At 49.9% G+C, this 24,982-nt stretch overlaps 1 protein-coding gene across 4 annotated transcripts; it reads left to right on the forward strand.

Annotated features, from left to right (window-relative positions):
• Traf2 (TNF receptor associated factor 2) lies at window positions 1-24,982 on the forward strand. Of its 4 annotated transcripts, none has more exons than XM_032903082.1 (11): window positions 1-60; window positions 6,287-6,503; window positions 7,993-8,071; window positions 8,353-8,451; window positions 14,545-14,706; window positions 16,389-16,460; window positions 17,180-17,254; window positions 19,508-19,780; window positions 20,134-20,311; window positions 23,372-23,520; window positions 24,232-24,982. In XM_032903082.1, the coding sequence occupies exons 2-11, from the start codon at window positions 6,316-6,318 to the stop codon at window positions 24,448-24,450; spliced, it is 1,494 nt and encodes a 497-aa protein (XP_032758973.1). In that variant the 5' UTR covers window positions 1-60; window positions 6,287-6,315; the 3' UTR covers window positions 24,451-24,982. The 4 variants fall into 4 exon arrangements, with proteins under 4 accessions (XP_032758973.1, XP_032758976.1, XP_032758974.1 ...); XM_032903083.1 differs by having other exon boundaries at window positions 26-114; window positions 24,232-24,590; XM_032903084.1 differs by lacking the exon at window positions 1-60 and adding an exon at window positions 76-144 and having other exon boundaries at window positions 24,232-24,590.

Here is a 24,982-nt window from a genome sequence, read left to right on the forward strand (position 1 = left end):
GCCGCGACAGCGGGGGTGGTCCCAGCCGGCACTGAGTTCCGGGCGCGCGAAGACCGTTGGGTGAGGTGGCGCGGATCTAAGAGGGGGTCGACTCTCAGCGGCGGCCGGGCCCGGGTCAGGCACCGGGTGGGAGTGGCGATTGGGGTTAGATGCGGGGCCGCCGCCGTCTGGGTGAGGTGGGTGGGTAGACTTTTCGGAGCGGCGGAGCCGGAAACTGAAAGTCGCGGGAGGGGGGGGCCGGAAAAGTTCGCGACGTCCGCAGCGGTGCGTGGCAGCGCGCCTACCGCTGTGGCTCGGGGTCACGGCATTACGGTCTATGCCCCGGATCTCGGTCCGGGATAGAGGCTGTGGAGCCCACTATCCCCCACTTGTGCTTTTCTGGTCTTGAGCGAACACCTGATCTCCCAGGCCACTTTTATAGCTCACTTAGGCTTTTTGGATTGTGCAGTTAAATTTGGTCTGACACCCCCCCCAGTACTCAGGCGTCGCCTTTTCTGATTCTGACACCTGGCTACGCAAACCACGGACACCACCTCCCCGATAAGGCATCTTCCCTGTTGGGGGACCTTCCCTGTCCTGATTTATTCTTTCAGATCTCATCTTTCTGCCCCTCAGAATCTCTGTTTCTCGGGAAACTATCTTGCTTTTGTAAAGCAGCCTGGGCTCAAACTCACACAGATCTGCCTGCCCCTGCCTATCGAGTGCTGGGATTAAAGGCCTGCGCCACCACCACCCTGGAAGCTATCTTGATTGGCTGTATAAGTGTCTGGGTGTGGAGTCTGATCCCGGGGTCCTTTCCTTCTTGATGCCTGCCTAGTGGAGGTTGGACCTAGTGTATATTTCTCGGGATTGATATGAAGCTCCAAGTGGGTGGTAAGGACATGAGATTGATTAGAACTCACAGGCATACTCCCTAAAACTGGAGAAACAAACTTTCAGCTCCTTGGACACAGTGCAAGGTCATTATTATCTTGCCTGCAACTCACTTATCTTGGAAGTCCTGGCTACCATTCCCCGGAGAAGTCACAGTTGGCCTGGCCAACTGCCTGTGTGACTGACAGAGAAAGGTGGTATTTAGTGACCCAAAGTTACTGTTATCAGGTGGAGGCCCCAAGCAATCCCAAATTGATGTTTAAGTCTTTTTAAAATTAACTTTATTACTGCGTACTTACAGATTTATAAGTACTTGAATTTTAAACAAAAACTGAAGGGGGGTTCTTTATCAAGCCTTGTGTGTACGAGTCTGAGTGCTGTCTGCAGTAGTGTCTCTGAACTGGTGGCTCCTTCCCTACCCAACAGGTCTGTGAGGTGTTTATCTATTGGCTCTTTGCCTGGGACCCCCTAGTCTACCTGGACTGACTATCCTCTGACAATACAGGCTCTCTGGAACCCTGCTACTCTTCTCCCATTTGCTAGTCACCATGGGGCAGGGCTTTGTCCTCGGGGTCCTCAGGAGTATCTACACTACCTCCACACACCTGAGAGAGGGCCATGTGCCTTCACAGCCTAGTCTCAGTGGGCTGCAGCACATTGAGCGCTTTCAGTCAGAGTTTGCTGGTAATCTCTGGGCTGTGGTTCCTCCAGCACCCATGAAGTAGCAGCAGACTGGACTGCACAGTAGAAATGGCAGCAGTCAACTTGGAGAAAACTTCCAAGAAGGAAGTGCTTCCTGCCTGTCATCTCACTACTGTTCTGAGCATTGGTTTGGGGTTTCCTTCTTGACAGTGGGATGTCAGGCCCCCACTTCCCATGTGGTTGCTACATGAATTGTCAGTGTAGCTTGGCAGGTGGGTTCCATGGGGTGGGAGCTTTTACAGGCTTGGACAAGATGACCAGGAAAAAGAAAAGAAAATTGTCCACAGATCCTCAGATTACGCCAAAGATGACCCCATGCAACCTCAAGGCTTATGCTGGGCATCTGTCCTCCCTGTGCACTGGCGCTGCTCCCTTTACACAGTGGGTGGAGGCATCCATCCCATAATTGTGGTGTGCTTGCCCTGTTCATGTGCGTGGAGGAGGAGACCCAGTGGCTGCTGCACCCGGGACCTGGGACCCAGGTGGGCGGTAGGGTCGGTATTTTGGCAGGTTGTAATTTCAGCGCATGGGGACGGTAAACTTGAGCAGTAAAGGATGGGACCTGGGGCATGTGTCGGGGTTGGGGTGCTTGGTTTAGAGGTGAGTTTGTGACAGGCTGGACAGTCGTGTTACACAAAGGAATTTTGTGCTGTGTACTACTGTGCACCCATGCCAGCTGGTCATTGATGTAGCCACAGCCGCCAGTGAAGGGCCCAGGGTAGAGAGCTACAGAAGTTGACATTCCTCCTTCCGCTTTCTAGCTCTGTACTCCTTGCCTTCTGATGGCCAGTTCCTGGGAGTAAGGCATTAGCAGGATGGGCACGGTACAGACCTGTAAAAAACGGCTGGGAGCAGGGACAGGGAAGACAGGTGGAGCTGGGCAGTTTTAGCTTCCATGACTAGAGCTGCTGAGTAGGCCCAGACTTCATGCCGTGGTAGGTCCTTCTGACTCCCAGGAGGCCACGGTGACAGCAAGGAAGCTATGCAGTCAGGGCTGTGCTGGAGTGTAGAGGTTCTAACAGAGCCCTGGCGTGGGAGGGGGGAGCGGGCAGGCAGATGGACGGACGGACAGAAAAGAAGAGAGATTTAAATTCCAGCCTGTCAGGCATGTGAGATTGAAGCAGAAGAGATTGCTAAGGGACATATCTGGGAGGATAGATGTGGCATTTAAAGCCCTGCTGTGGGTGTGACCCTTTTTAAATGAAAGGTTTACTTAAAGTTATTTTTTATATTTTGTGCTTGTCTGTATGATGTCTGTACACCATGTGAGTGCAGTGTCTGCAGAGGCTACATGAGGACATTGGATCCCCTGAAACTAGTTACAGCTGGATTGTTGACCACCATTGTGTATGCTGGCTGCTGCGCGGTCTCTCCAGCCCTACATTTTCTGTTACTTAGATTACTTTGCTCTTTGGCAGTTGTGTATATAAGTGCCTTCTGCTTACTGGTGCCCCCTATGCAGGTCAGTATTCCTGAGAAGACCTGTCCTGCATTCATGTCTCCTTGGAGTTGTTTTTTGCCGTCTGGGGTTCGACATGGTGCCTCACTGAGTTGCTCAGGCTGCCCATAAGTGCCTTGGCTCTGGTGAATTACCCCCCCTCCCCCCACAAAGCATAAATGTGATGCCAGGGGATCCATCCATCCACCCCAGAGACGAGGACAGAGCCTGCCCTCCTGACCAGGGCTACTCACCCTGTTGGGCGCTTAGAGCAGATGCAAGTTATATATGTGCTCCATAAGCTTGGACACAGGGCCATATAATTATATATGAGGACAGTGACTGACTGTGGGGATGTGCCCCTGTGTCCTGCAGGTGAGAGACACCCAGCACAGCCTTGTCTTGGTGCTTTCATCACTGTGCAGGTCCCCTTTCAGGAGTCAGCCTTAGACAAGGATGAGCCCCTTCTGCAAAGGGTACCTCCATGAGTGTATGGGGTCACTGTGCTGCTGTTTAGTGGTTCCCAGGGGTGAACAGGAGGAGAGGCCATGCTGTTTGTGGTGCAGAAGTTATGTGTACTTGTCTTTGCTCTCAAGAGTATGGAGTTAAAATGCTTTCTGCTGTGCTCTCCAGTAGATTACCCCATTTTAGGGAACAGGTGAAGTTTTTCTTTGAGACACACAGCAGTTCCGTGTGAGCTCTGCAGGCTGCTGGGCTCTGTCCAGGTAGGACTGACTCTCGCTTTTACATTCAACACCCTCGGCCAAGGGTGGTTCACAGAAACCAGCACAAACAGCAGAAACCAGACGCTAGTTCCAAGCATCTGCAAAACATTTGTTGAATGAAAAGAAGGTGGCAGGTAACAGCTGTTGCCAGCACATCATGAACGGTGTGGGATTGGTTTAACGTGTAATCAGAGTCAGAGTGCCCTGAAGGACTAGTAAGCTGCTTGTCAGTAACAGTTGTCTTGGTAACCAACGCTGCTCTGAAAGGCCACATTGCTGTTTATTCAGTCATGTGCTGTTGGTGCTTGGGTCTCTGATCTCTTGGGGCTCTGAGCACCTGATTACCAAAGGAGGCAAGATGATGGAAGACGTAGGGCTGCGGTGTTTGGGAGCACAAGGAAGGCGCGGGTCAAGGGGCAGGAGTCAGGGCATAGTCAGTGTAGGAGTTGTGTTGTTCTTCTGAGTGTGGCTCTACACTGTGGGCAGTGGTGTTTAGGTGTGCACAACAGAGGGCAGGGTGTCCGTCAGAGGAAGCAGGATTGGCAGGGTTGGCCAAGGGTTGGGTGTGGAGTGGGCTCAGAACCTATGGGCTTGATGAGTCCTTAGGGCAGGGAGGAGGAGGTCCAGCCTCGGCAGACTGGCCAGTCACTCATTTTTGCAGGCCAGTATCTAGAGCCAAGTGATTCACTGGCAGCAGACCCACAGCCTTTTTCTACACCTTAGCTTTCCACCAGTGATTTGCTGGACCGGGCCTTGTTCTGCTAGGGTGTGAATGCCCTAAGGCTTTGAGGGGCATCAAGACAGCAGAGCAGGGGTTGGGATTTAGCCAGTGGTAGAGGCCTTGAGGGGTCCATCCAAAAAAAAAAAAAAAAAAAAAAAAAAAAAAAAAAAAAAAAAAAAAAGACAGCAGAGCAGGCAGGTCAGTGGGGCCAACGAGGTTTAAAGGAGGCAGCAGGGCCCCGTCCAGCAGTTGTGCAGGCATGTTCCTGGAGCCAGGGAATTGCTCTGGAACTTAGGGTTCTGGTAGCTGATTTGTTAACTGAGTGAAATGTGACTGGTGTTTTGCTGGGAAGAGGACTCTGGGGATGTTGCTGCTTATGGCTTCCTTGCCTTCAGCACATGTCAAATGCCAGATACTTTACATTCTGTAAACCTCAGGACACATAGCCCGCTTCTTCCTCAAGCTCGGCTGAGACTGAACCTCTGCTTCACAGCTAAGACCCTGGGAGGTCATGTCCATCCCCCCACCCCACATCCCCAGATGCCTCCTTGTCTCATAGGCACTAGCCTGCTCTTTTGTGAGAACCAGCTATATTCCCACAGCCCTCAAAGGCTCTGAGGAACCCTGGTTGGCAGAAAGTATGGTTAGCAGCCTTTAGGCAGCCTTGGAGATGGAAGTACAAAAAGGTTGTCACTGGGAAATGTTATTCTCCAGATGGGAGTGGCCATTGGAAGACCTAGAGGTACCATGCTGCTGCCTTAGGTACTCCAGGCCTCTCCACACCTGACTCAGCTCAAATAGACTCTTCCTGGGTCCTGAGTGTGAGGGCTCCCAGAGAGCTACTTGAGAAAATTGGTAAGAGGAAAGCCCGCTTGCTGTGTAATTACTCTGGGAGTTGAGAGGGAGCCCAGTAGAGGTTGCTGTGCTAGCAGACGAAGGAGGAGCTTGGCATTGAAGAGCCTAAGTTGGTAGAAGAGGAAAAGAGGATGGACCAGGCAGAGCTGGCTCTTCCGGCTTGCAGGTTAGGTTGAGAGGGTGCAGGACGAGTGGGCTCCAGGTGGCTTTGAGTGAAGCATCCTGGAGAGGATGGCAGGTGCAGGATCGAGATGACAGAGAGGCTCGCAGGCTGTGGCTGTAGTGTGTGGAGAGGGATACCAGAGAGGGAGCACAGTGACCAGTGCCGTGCTGGTTGAGTCTCATGCCCAGGCAAGGCCACCCCAGGGTGCTGTCTAGGACCTGCCCTGCTAGCCTACAGTATGCTTCAGAAACCATCCACCATCTTAAACCATGTTTACTGTGGAGACCAAGTGTAGGCTGGAAGACGCCAACTGTTGGTGTCAGCAGGAAGTGCCCCAGCCAGGATTGACACCAGCAGGAAGGAAGCTCATGAATTAGTTATTGTAGATGCCACCAGGTCTGTCACCCTCGTGGACATCTCTCCCCACATCTGATCTCTGAAGGGTCCCAGAACTCTCAAATCCTGTCTTGAGATCCTTTTGAGATCAGTGTAGTGTAACGACCCAGGCACCTCATCAGGTACCTCCCTTCTTCCTACAGCGCAGTGGTTGGTTCTCAGCCTGTGGGTCAAGACCCTGGGGGTGAAACAACACTTTCACAGGGGCCGCCTAAGACCATCAGAAAATAGATGTTACACAGCAGCAGCAGCAGAGTTACAGTTGTGACACAACAATGAAAGAATTGTATGGCTGGGGTCACCATAACACGAGGAACTGTATGAAAGGGAAAGGTTAAGAAGGTTGGGTGTACTGCTCTAGAGGACTGGTCTGATTGTGTGACGTGGTCTTTTTGTTTTGTTTTGTTTTTTAGGGCTTTGTGGTGCGTGGGTTATAACTCACATGGCTGCAGCCAGTGTGACTTCCCCTGGCTCCCTAGAACTGCTGCAGCCTGGCTTCTCCAAGACCCTTCTGGGGACAAGGTTAGAAGCCAAGTACCTGTGTTCAGCCTGCAGAAACATCCTGCGGAGGCCATTCCAGGCCCAGTGTGGGCACCGCTACTGCTCCTTCTGCCTGACCAGCATCCTCAGGTGTGCATGCCACTCTACCGAGCTGGGCAGGGACAGGTGGGGCTCTGAAGTCAGGTTGCAGTAGAATGGTTGCCAGTATAAATTCTCCATGGATTCTGGAGGCGCAGCCCAAATCAAAAATGTAGAATTTATTGTTTAAAAAACAATGATTGTTTCTGGGTGAGGTGGAGCATCCTTTAATTTCAGCACTTAGGAGGCAGAAGCAGGAGAACTCTGAGTTCAAGGTCATCCTGGTCTACAACTGAGTTCTAGGGCTAACTAAAAAAGAAAGAATGGAGAACTGATCATAGCAAGGTATGGTAGTCTCTGCCTCTCCCCCTCTCCCTCTCCCCCTCCCCTCCCCTGTCCCCCCCCCCCAATTCTTGTGAAATAGAGACAGGAAGATCAGAAGTTCAGAGTTGTCCTTGCCAACCTCAGATCTGTCTCAAAAAATAACAACAGCCATCAGAGAGTTGACTCTGTGTGAAGGCACTCGCTGCAAGCCTCACAGGCTGAGTTTGAACCCTGAGCTCCGCACTTAGTGAAGGAGAGAGCTGACTTGTCCTCTGATCTCCACCAACATACCTTCATACATATTTATACACACAGTAAAATTTTAAAATGTAACTAAAAAATTAAAAACAAAACACGGGCAGGGTAGATAAAAGTGCTTCCTGTGAAATCAAGACTTGAGTTTGGTCCTTTCCAGCCATGTAAAAACTTGGGCATGGTAATGTGTAATTGGAATCACATCATATGCCTAGAGACAGAGGCAGAAGGGTTCCTGGGGCTCATTGTTAGCCCAATCTGCACATTCTAGGTCCTGGTAAGAGTTCTATCTGCAAAAGGTGGATGGCACCTGAGGAGGAATACCTACATGTGGCCTCTAGCGCCCACATATACATGGTATATGCACCTGTATATTCTCTCCCCCACCCCCTTCTCTCTTAGACACACACACACACACACACACACACACACACACACACACACAGAGGTTATCTATTGGAATACTGTTTTTGGACATATGAGATACATATTGTTGGTTTCATAGGCACTAGTGTGTTAGTGTGAGGATTATGGCTCCCTTAGGCTGTTGTGGGTGGGTAGATTGAACGTTTCACTGCCGCAGTGTGAAAGGGCAGCAGCAGTGCGTGTGGAGAAGCAAACACATCCACATTTTTCTGCCATGTATTTTGGAGGCTGGGGCCTACAGCCAAGGTTCAGTGACAAAGCACTTACCTGTCATTCATGAAACCTTAGCTTGATCCCTGACATCACAAATTCAAAAAGAAAGGAGGAGATGGTTGGCCTTGCAAGTCTAGGCCCTGATACCCTTTTCCACATTGAGTCTTCTCATTTGTGAATGTTTATGATTTGTGAAGTTACATACTGTTTGATCAAAGATGAGACAAAGGAAGAAAGAGCAGGCTGTGGGCTGAGCAGACAGGGCTCGGGTTCCCTGAACAGGCATTTTAGAGGGACTCTGTATTTCCTCTCTTCCCATCAGCTCTGGGCCTCAGAACTGTGCTGCCTGTGTCCACGAAGGCCTGTATGAAGAAGGCATTTCTATTTTAGAGAGCAGTTCGGTGAGTACACTGTATTGAGCTAAACATGTCAAAACGAATAGAACATGTTTGGCAGTTTTGTTCTGTAACCCTGGTAACAGTGAGAATTGGGAGCTGAAAGTGGCTCTTTATGACTTTAGGGTTGGAGAGGTGGAGAGGCATGGGTTGACCCATCTGCCCCATGTGCTTGCTGGCGGGGAAGGGTGACCAGGTTGTTTTGGGTAGGATGTCTGATCTAGGTGATGCTTCATAGACAGTAGGGTACTGGGAGCAGGTGTAACCTGAGGGCGTTCCTGTTCCAGGCCTTTCCAGATAACGCTGCCCGCAGAGAGGTGGAGAGCCTGCCAGCCGTCTGTCCCAATGATGGATGCACCTGGAAGGGGACCTTGAAAGAATACGAGGTAGACATTCTATTTTGGCCTGGTGGCTGAGTCACCAGCAGTGGCCTTAAGAAATGATCTCTTTATCTTTATTTATATGCATTTGTGTTTTGCTTGCATGTATGTCTGTGCAAGGGTGTTGAACCCCTGGAACTCAAATTACAGCTATGAGCTGCCTACTGGGGATTGAGCTGGGTCCTCTGGAATGATCTCTCCAACCCCTACAAAACAGTTCTCATAGATGCCATGTTCCACTCTTCCTAGAACTGGCCTGGCTAATGTATGTGGAAAAAGTTCCTCCTTAGAGCTGGGCATAGTGGCGTGTGCCTTTAACCCCAGCACTTGGGAGCCAGAGGCAGGTGAATCTCTGAGTTTGGGGCCAGCCTGATCTACAGAGTGAGTTCCAGGACAGCCAGGGCTACACAGAGAAACCCCTGTCTTGAAAAGAAAGGAAAAAAGGAACTTTTCCTCTATCTGAGTATACCTGTGATCCTAGCACTTGGGAAGGTGAGACCAGAGAAGGCGGAGTCCAGGGAACTTGGTTTTGGTTTTGTTTTGTTCTGTTTTATTTGTTTAAAGAGTACTCTGTCAGAAACCTAAATAGTGCAGATAGGCCTGTCACTTCTTTCCACGTCTTAGTTTCCTGCCCTGCCCCAGAGGCACAGTAAAACTGGAGTACGTTATGTAAGAAGCTAGTGCCACGGTGGCCTTGGGAACACGTGTTGCTTCTGCAGATTTTTAATTTTTTGCCAGAAACTGCAGCTTTTAAGCTTAGTAGGATTCTGTGGTGTATATCATATCCACTAGGGCTATCTGGTTTTTAAAATTTTTTAAAAAGATTTTATTTCTTTTTTTCTTTTCTTTTTTCTTTTTTTCTTTTTTTCAGAGCTGGGGATCGAACCCAGGGCCTTGCGCTTGCTAGGCAAGTGCTCTACCGCTGAGCTAAATCCCCAACCCCCTATTTATTTTTTTATATGATGAATACTCTGTAGCCGTCTTCAGCTACACACCAGAAGAGGGGGTCAGATGCCATCACAGATGGTTGTGAGTCACCATGTGGTGGCTGGGAGTTGAACTCAGGACCTCTGGAAGAGCAGTCAGTGCTCCTAACCGCTGAGCCTTCTCTCCAGCCCCAGGGCTTTTTTTATTGTTATTTGTTTTCTGTTTCTTTTGAGTCATTCTTTCCATAGCCCTGATTGTCCTCAGAGCTCCGCCTGCCTCTGCCTCCTGAGTTCTGGGACTAAAGGCGTGCACCACCCTTCCTCACAAGAGCCCTCAAGTTCCTCAAGTAACGGGTGCCTTTGTTTGGTCACAGAAAGACATCTGAAAGGCCAGTAGACAGATGGTATGTGGCTGATGTCCGTGTCATTAGTGATGTCAGTCATTAGTGTGAGCCTCACGTCACCTTGGGGCATCTTCAGTTAAACCTGCATTACAGAGGCCACATGGTTAGGCGACGCCTGTCAGTCCACAAGTTTCTCATTCCTCTTGTTGCTCCAGTCAACAACCTTCAAAGTTTTTGTTTCTGTTGGACATGGTGATGCACACCTATAATCCCTATTCCTAGAAGGCTGAGACAGGGGGACCATGAGTTCAAAGGTGGCCCAGACTGCTAATGAGGCCTTGTCTTTCCTACGCCCTGCCACTCGTGTCCAGCTACATGTCCCATGACGTGGTGACTGGTCATACTTTGTGATCTCAGGCCTTGGGTTTCATTTTTTAGCTGAGCAGTTTGGACTTCACTTGAGTGAACAAGAAACTCGGGTTTTTCTAGGACCTGATCGAGAGTTGTAGGCCATACTGTGTCTTTAAAGTGAAACGCTTAGTGCTGTCTGTGAGAGAGATGGCTCCTAGGGAAGTGAACTGCTCAGGGTATTGGGTGGATGCAGGAAATGTGGGTGTAGAGCATGGGGGCCTATATAACCTGTCTGCTCTTGAAGGTGTTTTGAGAGACCCCTGGGGCAGGCGAATAATTCTTCCCAGGCCTTTGTTAGGCTTAGATTCCTCTGAGATTTCTGGTGCCTCCAGGCCTGTGGTACTGGAGGTCAGTGACTGTGTGGGCCTCTGACTGATGGCCAGGGACTGCAGCCAGGCCATGGGCTTGGTGCCATGTGGCTTTGTAGGCATGCAGGGCGGAAAGTCCCTGGCTGCGCCCTTTGAGAGCTCTGGAAAGTCCCTGAGATGAGTTGGGCTTGGTCACGTGGGAGGGTAGGCACAGCTCAGCCTTAGCTGATTTTATTGATAAAAACTTGTCACTGGTGGCAAATGTCACAAGCCAGGGCAGAAATCATTCCCTGTGTGTGCAGTCATTGCCACAGATAATCCTCTCTCCTGCCTGTAACACATCTCTCTATTTCTTAGCTTTAACTGGAAACTAAGATTGTAACTAAAACATTCCTTTTTACGGTTTGAATTATTTAAAATGTTTGGAAAGATAGGGGAAACCCTGCTTAGCCTTTGGCTCTGTTTTCCTTTACGATGCTGTCTTTCATTCTGAAGATGGATTGAAAGCCGTATTAAAGTCTGTTGTCCCGAAGGCAAGGCCTGGGGCTGCATTAGAGAAAGCAAAGGCTGGCAGGTCTCTGTGAGTTCGAGACCAGCCTGGCTACAAATTCTGGGAGGCAGCTGACACTGGGGAAGGCAGGTGTGCCAGTCTGCATGGCCTCACCGTGGATTTGCTTTTTAACTGTATTTATTTATGTGTACGAGGGTTTGATCTGTGCTTCACATGCATACCTGGTGCCCAAAGAGGAACCAGAAGAGGGCACTGGAGTTGGCTGTGAGCCGTCAAGTGGGTGCTGGGGATTGAACCTGAGTCTGCTGCAAGAGCAACAAGTGCTTCTAACCACTGAGCTGTCTCTCCAGCCCAATTATGTGTTTGTAAGAAATTCAGTTATGGTGCTGGACAGTTGGCTGTGTGGTTAAGAGCACTGACTGCTCTTGCAGAGGATCTGAGTTCCATTCCCATCAGTGGTGTGGCACTCAGAACTGTCTGCAGCTCAGTTCCAAAGGATCTTCTCGCCTCCCTGGGCACTGTGCACACATGGTACACAGTCAAATGTAGGCAAAACACTGTACATATAAAATAAAATAAAAATAAAAAAATCTGAGCAGATCTCTTGTAATCCCAGGACTTAGGAGGCAGAAGTAGGCTCAACTCTATGAGTTTGAGGCCAGTCTAGTCTACAGAGTGAATTCCAGACCAGCCAAAGTTATATAGTGAGACCCTTTCTCAACCTCACCCAGCCATCTCCCACTCCCCAAATTTCAGTTTTGATAACTATTTCTTTTGATTTTTCTTTTTTTTTTTTTTTTTTTCTGGAGCTGGGGACCAACCCAGGGCCTTGTGCTTGCTCTACCCACTAGGCAAACTATTTCTTTTTTTTTTTTTTTTTTTTTTTTTTTTTTTTTTTTTCTTTTTTTTTGAGCTGGGGACCGAACCCACTGAGCTAAAAATCCCAACCCCTTGATAACTATTTCTTAAGATGTTAAATTTGAATTCTGCTTGAATAAATGCTGATATATTTGGATCGTGTCTGCTAGAGGAGTTTGAGCTTTGTCCTTGCTGCCTGAGTGTGTTGTTACAAGTGTATCTTCTGTAGCCCTTCATGGTCAGGACCTGGGGACCAGCATCTATCCCCTGGTTTCCCCCAGGACCCATCTAAAAAAGCCAGATATTCCTCTAATCTCTAAGTTGGAGAAGCAGAGATGGGTATCTCTGGGATTTGGTAGCCCTCCAGCATGGACTATTCAGTGACCTCTGGCTCAAGTCCTTTGCAGGTTCTGAGCTTAGCTGGAAATTTGAAGCAGCAGTGCAGATCATTGAACCCAGGGCCATGAACACACAAAGCACATACTCTCTCACTGAGCCGCACCTATCCCCGGATAGAGACATTTTATTGAAATTTGTCAGAATCCACGTTCTTAGAATGGGTTGCATAAGATCTGGTCTCAAAAACAGTATGAGAAATACACAGCAACTCTGAGCAGTGGACCGCGAGTGAAGTCAGTGCAGGCTCCTGGTGCCTACGAGACTTCTTTCTCTGGGCCCATGTTGGCCTTATGGATACTTCAAAGCAAACTGAAGCTGCTTTGTTGTTTGTTTTATTTATACTTTTAGTATAGAGGATTAAATCCAGGGTTTTGTGCATTCTAGGCTTTCTTCTACCGTATTAACACCTTTGTGTAGTGTGTGTGTGTGTGTGTGTGTGTGTGTGTGTGTGTGTGTGTGTGTTTCTGCACATGTGTGTCTGCATTTGGAGACTGGAGGTTAACCTTGGGTGTCGTTTCTCAGGAGCCATCTACTTTATTAAGATAGTTTCTTATTGGCCTAGAGTCCAGCAGTTAGTCTAGGACGCCTGGCTATCTTACATGAGGGGTCCCCTCCTATCTTTGTTTTCCCAGGATTGGAATCACAAGAGTACACTGCTGTATGTGGCTTTTTAAAATATGAGGTTTGGGGTCAGAACTCAGGTCAGAACGTTTGTGTGTCAGTTGTCAACTGAGCCACTTCCTTAGCCCCAAGTCATAAGCAACCTTTTAATTAAATTGTAGTGACTATCTTTGTGCACAAGTCTTAGCGTCTGTAAACTGTTGCAGCATAGTAGCTTGAAGCCCCTCTGTGCTCGTTCAGTATCGAGTTGTTGCACACTCAGAGAGGTATGGGCCCATGGCACACAGAGCCACTTGGGCTTGAGTGTTAGTGTGGCTGTGTGTCCTTGGGCGTCCTAGCTTAGGGGTTGCCAAGCACTTAGACTGATGTACTACTTCTCTTTTCCTGTCCGCAATCCCACCTCCTTCTTAGGATCTGACTGAAGGGTCCTCACCCTCTGTCTTCTCAGAACAACCTTCCTCCAGAGTTGTTTGGAAACTCTGAGCAGCAAACTTTGATCTTTATGGCCGTGCTGTTGGGTCTTCTATGGACTACTCTAGACTGTGTCTCAGCCTCAGGAACTTGCCTCGCCTATTAACCTCCTCCTAGACGTTTTTCCTCCTCTGTAGCTCCATCTGTGTCTTCCGCTTCTGAGCCTCTCTGTGAACTCAGTGAGATGAGCCAGGTATAGAAGGACTGGTGCTGTGCTGCACACACGCTTGCACGCGCACTCTCCCTCCTCGCTCGCGCGCGCTCTCTCTCGCTCTCTCTCTCTCTCTCTCTGTCTCTCTCTCTCTCTCTGTCTCTCTCTCTCTCTCATACCCATGAGTCCATAGCAAGAAACGGACAGTGGGGAAGGTTCCCGGGGGCTAAGGAGTCTATCCATGGAGATGGAGTTGACATTTAGGAAGGAGACGGATATGCAGAATGGAGGCTGCACAGCACTGAGTGCACTTCCTGTACTGACCTGTGCCTACTGTAGGCATCCAGGCGTGCACGGTACACATCTTTAGTCCTAGCACTCAGGAGGCAGTGGGCAGATCACGGAGTTCAAGGCCAGCCTGGTCTATAGAGAGTTCTAGAACAGCCAGAGCTACATAGAGAAACCCTGTCACCTTCCATCCCCCCCCCCAAAAAAAAGTACAGGGAGGAAAACAAAAAGATGGCCAACAAATTGCTAATGCCATGTTCCTCTGGTGACCTGTGTGTTAGTGCTCTATTGCTGTGAAGAGACACCACGACCCAGGCAACTCTTAGAAAGGAAAACATCTACTTGGGAGCTTGCTCTTAACTGGGTGCTGTCATTGTGGGAAACATTGTAGCATGCAGGCAGACATCTGTATCTTGATTCACAGGTAGCCGAAGGGAACAGTCTGTTACCCTGGGCGTAGCTTAAGCATAGGGGACTTCAAAGCCTGCCCCCAAAGTAACACCCTTCCTCCAACAAGGCCACATCTCTTAATAGTGCCTCTCCCTACTGGCTAAGCATTTGGCTGGGGTGCACTGGGTGTACAGTTGAAGAGTTGAGTGTCCTGGGGTTGGGGGCATCGCTCACCTAGAGGCCAGCTATAATGGAGCACCTCAGTAAGAGTTGAGTGTCTTGGTTTCTGAAAATGGAGAGAGGATGCAGTGACCTGCGTGTCTACAGTGGTTTTGAGGAGGGCTATCTCCTTGGTGGGTGGGCTGAGCGCATGGTACAGCAAGCCTGCAGGGTATCTTCATGTACTTCCCTTTGTTGCCAGAGCTGCCACGAAGGACTGTGCCCATTCCTGCTGACTGAGTGCCCTGCGTGTAAAGGCCTGGTTCGCCTCAGCGAGAAGAAGCACCACACTGAGCAGGAATGCCCCAAAAGGAGCCTGAGCTGCCAGCACTGCAGGGCACCCTGTAGCCATGCAGACCTGGAGGTGCGCTGGGTGGGACAGCCCAGGAGGCAGGGCATTGTCTACAACACAGGCATTCAGCTAGCATTTGCTGCCATGGTTGGCGTTTGCTTAACTTCATATTTGTCCCCATGATGCCATGGAGGTTAGAAGGTTCTTGGTGGAACTGGGTTTTAGTAGGTGATTAGTACTGACTTTAGTGATTTATAAAATACAAAAAATTCAGGAAAAGAGTTTTTAAAGAAGCTGTACAAATGGCTAGCAGTTAAGAATACTTGTTGTTCTTTCAGAGGACCTGGGTTCAGGTCATAGCACCCACAAGGCGGCTCACAATAGTCCATAGCACCAGTTCTAGGAGATCCAGTGCCCTTTTCTCTCTTCTGTGTGTACCAGGCAAAACACTCTGACACACACAAGATAAATACATCTAGAAGTATATACATGTATATTTTGAGACAGGTTCTTACTGGAACTTGATATGTAGACCAGGCTGGCCTTAAACTTACAGAGATCCTGTGGCTCTGCTTCAGAAATGCTGGAATTAATGGCTTGTGCCACCATAAAAGGCTAAAAGAATTTTCAGGTATTTTAGACCTGCATGTGGTGACTTGGTGCCTGTAATCCCAGTTCTCAGAGACTGCGGCCAGCCTGGATTATATAAGACCCTGTCATGTCCCCACTTCTCTCCAGATGACAAGAAAACCATGTCTTCTTTTAGAAAAGTTGAAGCACAGAAGCAGAGAAAACAGCGTTGTGGTTGAGCCGCTGTGGGCCGCTCCTCCAGACTGTTGATGAGCAGATCTGATTGGATATTGTGAGACAGGGTCTCATTTCGTCCACGGAGTTCAGGATGCATTATTAGTAGCAGCCATCACTTGAACAGGGGCCTGAGACGGTCACCTTCCCCCGAAGAAAGGCGTACTGTGGCTTTGGAGCAACAGAGGATGGGACTGAGCTCTCTGTCCCCTGTGAGGGCATGTGCCCAGTGGCCTAAAGAATTGTCATTTGACCCCACCCCTTAGATTATGTCACATGCCCACCCATAGTCCTGTGTTAGGGACCAAGCCTTCAACATGTAGATCGTTGGGGGACGCTCACAAGCCAGAGCGTATCTAAAATGTACTGTTGATTGTGTTGCTGTTCTGGCTTGCCCCCAGTCCCACTGTGAGGAGGTAGCCTTCGCTCACTGTTGGAGTTGGGGACATCAATATCTCTTTCTCAGCTGCCTACTGAATTTGCTCTCCACATCCTGGGTGTTGGCACTGTGTTTTTCTCTTGTATGATATTGGATGTTGGATGCTCTGTAGTGGCTTATCAGGGCTCTCCTCAAGGAAGTTTGGCTGTGCCGCAGGGCAAAGTAAGACAGGATAGTCTAGTGCTAACAAAGTCCTGTACAGCCATTTTGATCTCTACATGAACCCTTTGTTCTAGTCATTGTTGTAAGATGATGGTGTTCCCTTTTCCCTATCTTATTCATGTTTCCTGGAGGCTACAGAGAAAGGAGTTCCTAAGTCTGAATTTGTAGGGTGCCTATAGGCTCTCACTCGGGGTTAAACACAACTTTCAGAGGGAGTTAGAGGAACCATGAGCACATGGGGCTTCTCCTAGGTGCGGGCTGCTATCTTCAGTATTTCCTGTCCCCCTCCTCCTCTACTACCCTGCCCTGGTGTTGGCATCCCCAGCTAATGCTCCCATTTCTCTTTAAGCTACACTACGAGGTCTGCCCCAAGTTTCCCTTAACCTGTGATGGCTGTGGCAAGAAGATCTCTCAGGAGAAGGTAAAGCCTTTCCTTCCATTGGGTGGAGTGGTTTATGACCAGAAGCAGCAAAGTGAGGTTTATGTGCTATTGCTAGGATGGGCATGTTCTTGGGCACGGTGGCTTATCCACCAATATTCATTTGAATTTTTTTGTTGTTCAATTGTTTTGAGATGGGGTCCTACTTTTAAAAGCCCTGAGTGCCTAGAACCTGCTATGTAGACCAGGCTGGCCTGGAACTTAACGTATAGCTAAGGATAGATAACCTTGAACTCCTGATCCTTCTGCCTCCAATTGCGAGTGCTAGGATTATAGGCACACCCATAATCCTGGTTTATATGGCTACTGTTGGGCAAGTTCCTTTTTGGGGAGGTGTAGTGTGGGGTTGGAATTCAGGGCTTCAAAGCTTTCTCCCATTGAGCTAGACAGTGACAGAAATACACCTCTCACCACAAAGAAATAAGGGGTTTACTTTTGAGTTGAGTACAAATGACCATGGCCCAAGGACATAGATTTAGTTGCCCCAAATAATGAGTTTCTCTGTGTGTGCGCGCCTCTGTGTGTGTGCGCGCCTCTGTGTGTGTGTGTGTGTGTGTGTGTGTGTGTGTGTGTGTGTGTGCGTGCGTGTGCGTGTGTGCGCGTGCGTGTGTGTGTGTGCGCGGGCGCTCGTGCACACGCGCTCGTGCACACGCGCATGGTGCATGGCAGCCCTTGGTAACCTTGTCCTCCTTGCCCTCCAGCTTCAGGACCATGTCAGAACGTGCAGTAAGTGCCGGGTCCTCTGCAGGTTCCACGCCATCGGCTGCTCGGAGCTGGTGAGCACGGCTCTGCTCTTGGGCACTGGGCGGCTGTGGGTCTCCCCTTGTGATAGTCTCTGGCTCTGGCTCCTCCTAGGTTCTTCTCCCTCTCTGTTACCTCTCCTGGCTATCTCTTAGCACCCCTTCTTCCTACCCTCAGGTGCCTGCCCAGGTGCCCTCTTGTAAGCGAAAAACACGCAAATATCTGTGCTCCTGGCACCTTTTTCCTCCCGGGATACCTAGTGGAGTATCCCTCGGCCTTCTGTTTCCTTACTGTTACCTCCTCCCATCTTTCCCATGGAAGGAACACACTGATTGCTCAGCTGCCCTAGCTAAAGACCCAGAGGTCTGGCAGCTCCCTCTTGTCTCTTATTTCACATGCATACTGACAAATCCTTAGCTGTTGGCAGATGGATCCTGTCCCTCCAACTGTTGTCTTGTCACCTCATCATCTCCTGCCTGGACACAGGCTTTATGTATTAGCCTGTCTTGCCCCTTCATTTTCATCCTGTCACAGGCTATTTCTTTGTTTGTTATCCCTCTTTCTTTGTACAGTGGGAGTCCCCATGTCCCTTCATGACACGTGAACATGTGCTGGTCCACAGAGGGCCTATAGGATGTGAGCATTCAGGGTAAGAGGAGGAGGCAAATTGAGGATGCGCTGTCTGCGGTGCCTCTGCTCCCTTGTATCGCGTGGCGGGGATAGTGACAACCTCCATTCCAGGGCAGCTGAGCTCCCTGCAGAACGCAGTTTAGAAGCTACCAGGGACTGAGCTGCTGTCCCCTTGATCCTGGGATCTGTGTCAGCTCATGGGGAGTTCCAGGTCATCTCTGACATCGTTTGTAGGAACCTTGCTGGGGAAGCCACTAAGCCAACTAGGGCCTGCGCATGGAGGTGCAGGTGCCTGCTTATGCCTCCCCACGCCCCAGGCGTCCCCCAGGTGACTGTGCCTCCCACTGGGAACACAGATGCCATGCTTTCTTGTTACATTTTGAGTGTGTTTTTGTAAAATTAGTTTATTTTGTTACGATTTTTAATTTTCTAATTACATTTTTGGGTGTTTGTATATGTAAGCCATGGCAGTGTGCACATGAAACCAGAAGACAGCTTTGAGAGTTGGTTCTGTCCTTCCAGCTTACGGGTCCCCGGGACTAAACTCAGTCATCAGACCTGGAGGCAGCACATTCACACGCCAAGCCTTCTCACCAGCCCTAGTTTTGTTTTAGGTTGGATTTGGTTTGTAATTGACAGATTCTCACTATGTAGCCCAGGCTGCCCGTGTACTCATAGAAACTCATCTGTCTGCCTTCTGAGTGCTGGGATTAGAAGCATTTGCCATTGTACCATCTTTCTTAATTAGCATATAGTCTAATGGTGGTAGAGTAATTTTGAAATATATCTTTTTTTTTTATTTCTTTCTTTTTTTTTTTTTTCTGGAGCTGAGGACCCGAACCCAGGGCCTTGTGCTTGCAAGGCAATCGCTTTACCACTGAGCTAAATCCCCAACCCCGAAATATAATATCTTAAAATGCTCGTGTGGTGACTCACTTGGCAGGTAGAGGCAGGCTGATTTTTTTTTTTTTTTTTTTTTTTTGGAGCTGGGGACTGAACCCAGGGCCTTGCGCTTGCTAGGCAAGCACTCTACCACTGAGCTAAATCCCCAACCCTGGCTGATTTTCTTAGTTCAAGGTCAGCCTGGTCTAGGACAGTCTGGCCTCACAGAGAAACCCTGTCTTAAAAAGCAAAACAGGGCTGGAGAGATGGCTCTGAGGTTGAGAGCACTGACTGCTCTTCCAGAGGTCCTGAGTTCAATTCCCAGCAACCACATGGTGGCTCACAACCATCTGTAATGGGATCTGATGCCCTCTTCTGGTGTCTGAAGACAGCTACAGTGTACTCATATATATAAAATAAATAAATTTTTTAAAAAAAGCAAAACAAACAAAAAAGCAAGGTTGAAAGTACTTAGCTGCGTCTTAATTACTTTCTCTTGCTGTGTAAAGACACCATAACCAAGAGAACTTCTATAAGACAAGTTACTTGGGATTTAACGGTTTTAGAAGGTTAGAATCTGTGACCATCATGGTGGACAGCACAGCAGCAGGCAGGTAGTGCTGGAGCAGTAGCTGAGAGCTCACATCCTGAGGTGACAACCACATGTCCCACTGGACCTTTGTCCTTCATTCAGCACAGTGTGGCCCACGGTGCTGCGCTGTCCAGGCTGGGTCTGTGCAAACGCCATTCCAACAGCTGCCTGTCCTGCCCCACAGGTGGAGACTGAGGACCTGCAGGACCACGAGCTGCAGCGCCTACGGGAACATCTGGCCCTACTGCTGAGCTCGTTCCTGGAGTCCCAAGCCTCACAGAACCAGGTGGGGCCAGAGCTGTTACAGCGGTGCCAGATTTTGGAGCAGAAGATAGCCACCTTTGAGAACATTGTCTGCGTCTTGAACCGGGAGGTAGAGAGGGTAGCAGTGACTGCAGAGGCTTGTAGCCGGCAGCACCGTCTGGACCAGGACAAGATTGAGGCCCTGAGCAACAAGGTTTGTACTTAGCTGGGTCTTTGGAGTCTGGGCAATGTCGAACCCTTACACTGATGTCTTGGGCTTTGGCCGTCTGTTTTCTGATTCTCCTACTTTACTCCGTGAGGCTCAGTTAGACCGTTGGATGGGCTAGCAACTGAAAGCTCTTTTTGGCCTAGGAGGGCACAGCATCAGTCACGGCACTAGGCTGGAGCTGTGAAGCTCCCGGGTACATGTATGTCCAGAGCCTTCCATGTGTACTTGGAATGTTTTCCTAACACGGGACAGAAAAGACTCCAGAGGCTAGCAGTGGGGGAGGGGAGCTCAGGGCCCACAGCATATGACGTCAGAGTTAAGTGGTCTCTGCTCTGCAGGTGCAGCAGCTGGAGAGGAGCATCGGCCTCAAGGACCTGGCCATGGCTGACCTGGAGCAGAAGGTCTCAGAGTTGGAGGTGTCCACCTATGATGGGGTCTTCATCTGGAAGATCTCTGACTTCGCCAGAAAACGTCAGGAAGCCATCGCTGGCCGGACACCTGCTATCTTCTCCCCAGGTGCTGTCTGTGGTCCTCCCATTTGTTCCAGAGCCCTGACTGGGGCAGGGAGGGCATGGAGCTCCCTAACTGGGGCAGGGCACGTGTTCAGCTGGCACCAGGGGGACTTAGGCAGGAGGCTAACTAACCTACGGGTACAGGTTAGATGTGCAGTGTCCGCTCCTCGTTGCCTGCAGAAGAGCATGGTGCTTTGGAGTGATGCTGGAAAACAGACCTTTGCAAACAGGGCCACAGCTTTAGGCTTGTCCGACTCCCGCCCGACTGGATCGAGCATTGGTATTTACTGTAAGCAGGAGTCCTGGGAATGCTCCTCATGCTCCTTCATCTCTACCTACAGGGTCCCTTGAGCTCCTCTAAGGGGGACTGCTGTGTGCTAGAGGTCGTGTGTGCCGCTGCCGGGGACGACTGCCTCTTGTACTGCCTGCTTTGCACTTCTTACTGCACCACTGTGGCTTCCTTTCTTTCCCCTGGGGTGCCCACAGATCACGTGAGGGCCCAGGCCTTGTCCCTTGTTAGTGTCTTCTTCCTGCTCAGTATTTAACTTCATAAGTGTAGACATCTTGTGTCAGAAGGTGACCTGCACATCACTTATTTCTAGGCTTATTTTATAAAACTGTGTCTATAGTTGAGCTTCTTGGATCAAGCCTGAGCCCTTGGGAGACCCTCTCCTACTGCACTTGCCTTGTATGGGAAGTCTGAGCACTCCACTCATCTCTGTAGCGCATCTTCACAGTGGCTTCAACGAGGGCTAGCAGTAAACAAACCTGGAGACTAGGAGAACCAGTGTCTTAGGTGGGAACTCTTGGGCGGCCTGGGTGCCGGATACCATTTCTAGAGTTCGGTAGTCCATGTGGCACTACCCCCACCCCACAGGTGATTTAGTAGATGTTAACCTGTGGGGTGTGCAGGCCCAAGTTAACGGAGTTCCACAGTGAGTCTGGTAAGGGTCCAGCATCAGGAGCCCAGGTCCCTTGCAGCAGTCTCCTGGGGCCATAGCCAGGCAAAAGCTGGTCTGCTTTAATATTGTTGGTGAGTCAGGTTCTGTGGTAGGCAAAGGTAGAGGAACAGGAAGGCAGGTTTGAACACTGTGTCTGCAGCCCTGCTGCAGAGGCTTAGACTCTGGAGCATGAGTGGGAGCATGGGTTAGCCCTGCTGCATGGCTGAGAGCTGCTGGGAAACCAGCCGAGTGCTGTACTGTTGGCTTCCACTGAGAGGACGACACACTTGTCCCAGCTTAGGCTCTGCTTTTCACTTACTGCTGCGCATCGTGGCCCACAGCCTGTGGTGCAGAGCTGTCCACTTCTCAGCTAGGAAGGAGAGAAGGAGGGGTGCGATGAGTGGAGAACCACTGCTTTCAAGCCGCACCTTCCGTGATGGAGGCACCTCTTAGGCCCCACACTAGAAAGTTGTACTGCCTGCCAGCCGCATCAGATGTTTAACAAGTGGGCCTGGGGTGGGCACTGCAGACAGTACCACAGAGTGTGCAATGGCAGGTACCTAGGGATGTTGGGGGTTGATACATGTGATTACTGAGGCTGACAATAGACCAATTTTATGTGGAGATGCTGGTATACATTTTGGAATCCAAATACTGAAAAACTTGCTGTCTAACTTTAGAGACAGGTCCTACCCCAGGGCAAGGAGAGCAGTTTGATTTTCTTTGGTATTTGTGGCCTGAGTTTCATTAGATGTACCTGACCAAGGGTGCTGCTCCCATGAGGTTACCACCCATCCACAGTGGCTCAGAGCGTGCCCTCAAGGTGCTTAGGGATAGTGCGCCCCAGCCTTCGGTATTCCCTGACCCAGACAGCTTCACAACCAACTATTTACGCTTTGTTTGTACTTAATAGTAGGTCTCATATCGTTTGTTAGTTTTTTGTTTTTTTTTTAGATTTATTTATTTTATTTATATGTTATTACACTGTAGTTCTCTTCAGAAGAGAGCATCCCATTACAGATGGTTGTGAGCCACCATGTGGTTGCTGGGAATTGAACTCAGGACCTCTGGAAGAGCAGACAATGCTCTTAACCGCTGAGCCATCTCTCCAGCCCCGTTTGTTAGTTTTTGAAACAGGGTTTCATTGCAGCCCAAGGTGGACTCAGATTCATTATGTAGCCCAGGCTGAACTTGAACTCATGTTAGGAAGCTTGTGTTAACACATCTAGTTCTTGTCTTATGCAGTGTTAATCGTGTCCTGGCTGTTGTCTGTTACCTGTAAAACAGTGGCTTTCAACCTTCCCAATGCTGCAACTCTTCATTACGGTGTCTCATGTTACGCTGACCCCCAACCATACGATTATTTTGTTGCTACTTCATAACTGTAACTTTACTACAGTTGTGAGTCTTACTGTACATATCTGACATGCACTTTCCTAAGGGGCCACAAGGTCTCACAAGTTGAGAGCCACTGCTATAGGAAGGTTGACTGTGCTGCTCTGAGTTTCTGCCCCTCAGATGCTTCTGCTGAGGCAGGGTTCCTGTGGCCTGGTCTCCATAGCTTTGATGAGGACCCCAACTACTAGGTTTTTGCCGCCATAGTTTTATAGTTTTACACTTTGTCACTGTGAGGTTATTGAAATTACCGGTTAGCTTTTAGTTTAAAGGAGGGGCAGCAAGATGCCTGACTGGATTTATAAGCTCAGTCTCTGGAAGCCACATTGAAGATGGTAGAAGAGACCAGGCAGCGGTGCACAAAGAAGGCAGAAGCCAGCCTGGCCTAGAGTGAGCTGCAGAACTGTATAGACACTGTCTCAGAAACCAGAACAGAGAACTGGGAGGAGAAAGCAGCTTACAGAGTCGTCTCCCCTTTGCTCCCATACACACCCTGGCAGTGTCCACCTGAGTGCACATGCTAACCACCTGCCCGAAGGACTGAGGTTGGAGCCATCCTGAGCTTCATTGGCAAGAACTCTGGGGGGTGGAGGGGGTTGGGAGAAACCTTTTCTTGATACTTCCCAAGAGCTGAGTGATGGTGTATGCTTTCGTCTTTCTGAGGTGGGGGGGTATGGGGAGCAACTATGTCCTGCCCTGTCCTCACTGGTGCATCTCCACACCTCCAGCCTTCTTCACAAGCAGATATGGCTACAAGATGTGTCTCCGGGTCTACTTGAATGGCGACGGCACTGGGCGGGGAACTCATCTGTCTCTCTTCTTCGTGGTGATGAAAGGCCCCAATGATGCTCTCTTACAGTGGCCTTTTAATCAGAAGGTACAAAAGGCAGCCCCAGCATTCTGGGGGTCTCTGTGGGTGGCACTGGGTACAGTTTTCAAGTGGCCAGGTTCTCCAAGACAGTGTATGTGCCCGTGCATATTGGGCTGTGGTTCTGCAGTGGTTTCTCAGTGCTGAGTATGACACCCGATTGACTTCATGACTTGCGTGTGTTTGAAAGTCTCCGGGGGAAGTATGCTTAAGGGAAGGCCACAGCCAGAGCCCCTCTGTCAGTATTCAAAACCAGGGCCTTCCTTAAGTAAGGAATTGAAACTCCAGAGAGCCGAGTACACTGAGCATGCTCTCTTCCCTTCACCAGTCAGGGCCCAGCTCTTTCCTCAGAAGCCAGTACAGGAAGCAGAGCAAGTGAGGAGGACTAGCAGGCCCCGAAATCCTGGCTAGTCTCTGATCAGACCCCCGTTCTGGGGCAAGCTTCAGGATTTCAGAAAAAAAGCAAAAGGAAAAGGAAAAACCCATCAGTAGACGGACACTACAGAGAAACAGCACATAGGAGTACTGTGTATACCACTAAGCTCCCAGGTGCTGTGAGTATGCAGAACCAGCATGGACGTGTGTTGTTTCTGGATGAGAAGCTGGATAAACTGGCCAGTGTATCTAGGCACACTGCTGGGAGAGGCAGGATAGGATTACTGTGGGGTTTTCAGGTGACTCATGAATACATTGTTCCCTCCCTGGATTGACTTCTCTCAGGTGACATTGATGTTGCTGGACCATAACAACCGAGAGCATGTGATCGACGCATTCAGGCCTGATGTAACTTCGTCCTCCTTCCAGAGGCCTGTCAGTGACATGAATATCGCCAGTGGCTGCCCCCTCTTCTGCCCGGTGTCCAAGATAGAGGCCAAGAATTCCTACGTGCGGGATGACGCCATCTTCATCAAAGCTATTGTGGACCTGACAGGACTCTAGCCACCCTACTAAGAGCAGCAGCTCAGTGACAAGCTGCCACATTAGGCCAGCCAGGGCCTTCCCACACGAGGGTGGGTAGGTTTGCTGTGAATGCCGGGGAGGACCTCAGCCTAAAGCCAATCACCATCACACAGACAGGCAGGAAGGAGCCTCCAGTTGGTCCTCAACTGGTAAACTGAGTTGGAGGGTCAGCTGAGCTCAGGGTCCTGGGGGAACCAGCTGGGGATCTTCTCTTGCTGTATTTTCTGTCTGGGGAAGGGAGACACCCTTTGGTGGGGTACTCAGAAAGGGCCTCTCAAGAGAGAGCCTTCAAGAGCTGCACCAGGAGCAAGAGTGATTGGCCTTCCCCAGCCCAGCCTTTGGGAAAGAGGTAGGGGCTGCCCAAGAAAGGCATGCGCCTGCAGAGTGCAGCCCAGGAGAGACGCGCTCTGGGACACAGGCACGCACTGGAGCAGGGCCTGCCTGGGCTGCACAGCCCTGCCAGGTGGCCTGTATGGAGGAGAAGTGATTAAACTATTCAGATGTCTGCTGA

This window comes from Rattus rattus, chromosome 5 (genome assembly GCF_011064425.1).
Source record: "Rattus rattus isolate New Zealand chromosome 5, Rrattus_CSIRO_v1, whole genome shotgun sequence".
In the NCBI taxonomy this organism is placed as follows: domain Eukaryota; kingdom Metazoa; phylum Chordata; class Mammalia; order Rodentia; family Muridae; genus Rattus; species Rattus rattus.

What these genes read in the sequence shown, in the direction of transcription:
- Traf2 (XM_032903082.1), top strand. Translation starts at nt 6,316, where the DNA reads ATGGCTGCAGCCAGTGTGACTTCCCCTGGCTCCCTAGAACTGCTGCAG. An exon ending in GGACCTTGAAAGAATACGAG is followed by an intron (nt 8,452 to 14,544) that starts GTAGACATTCTA and finishes CTTTGTTGCCAG; the next exon opens with AGCTGCCACGAAGGACTGTG. An exon ending in ACCTGCTATCTTCTCCCCAG is followed by an intron (nt 20,312 to 23,371) that starts GTGCTGTCTGTG and finishes CCACACCTCCAG; the next exon opens with CCTTCTTCACAAGCAGATAT.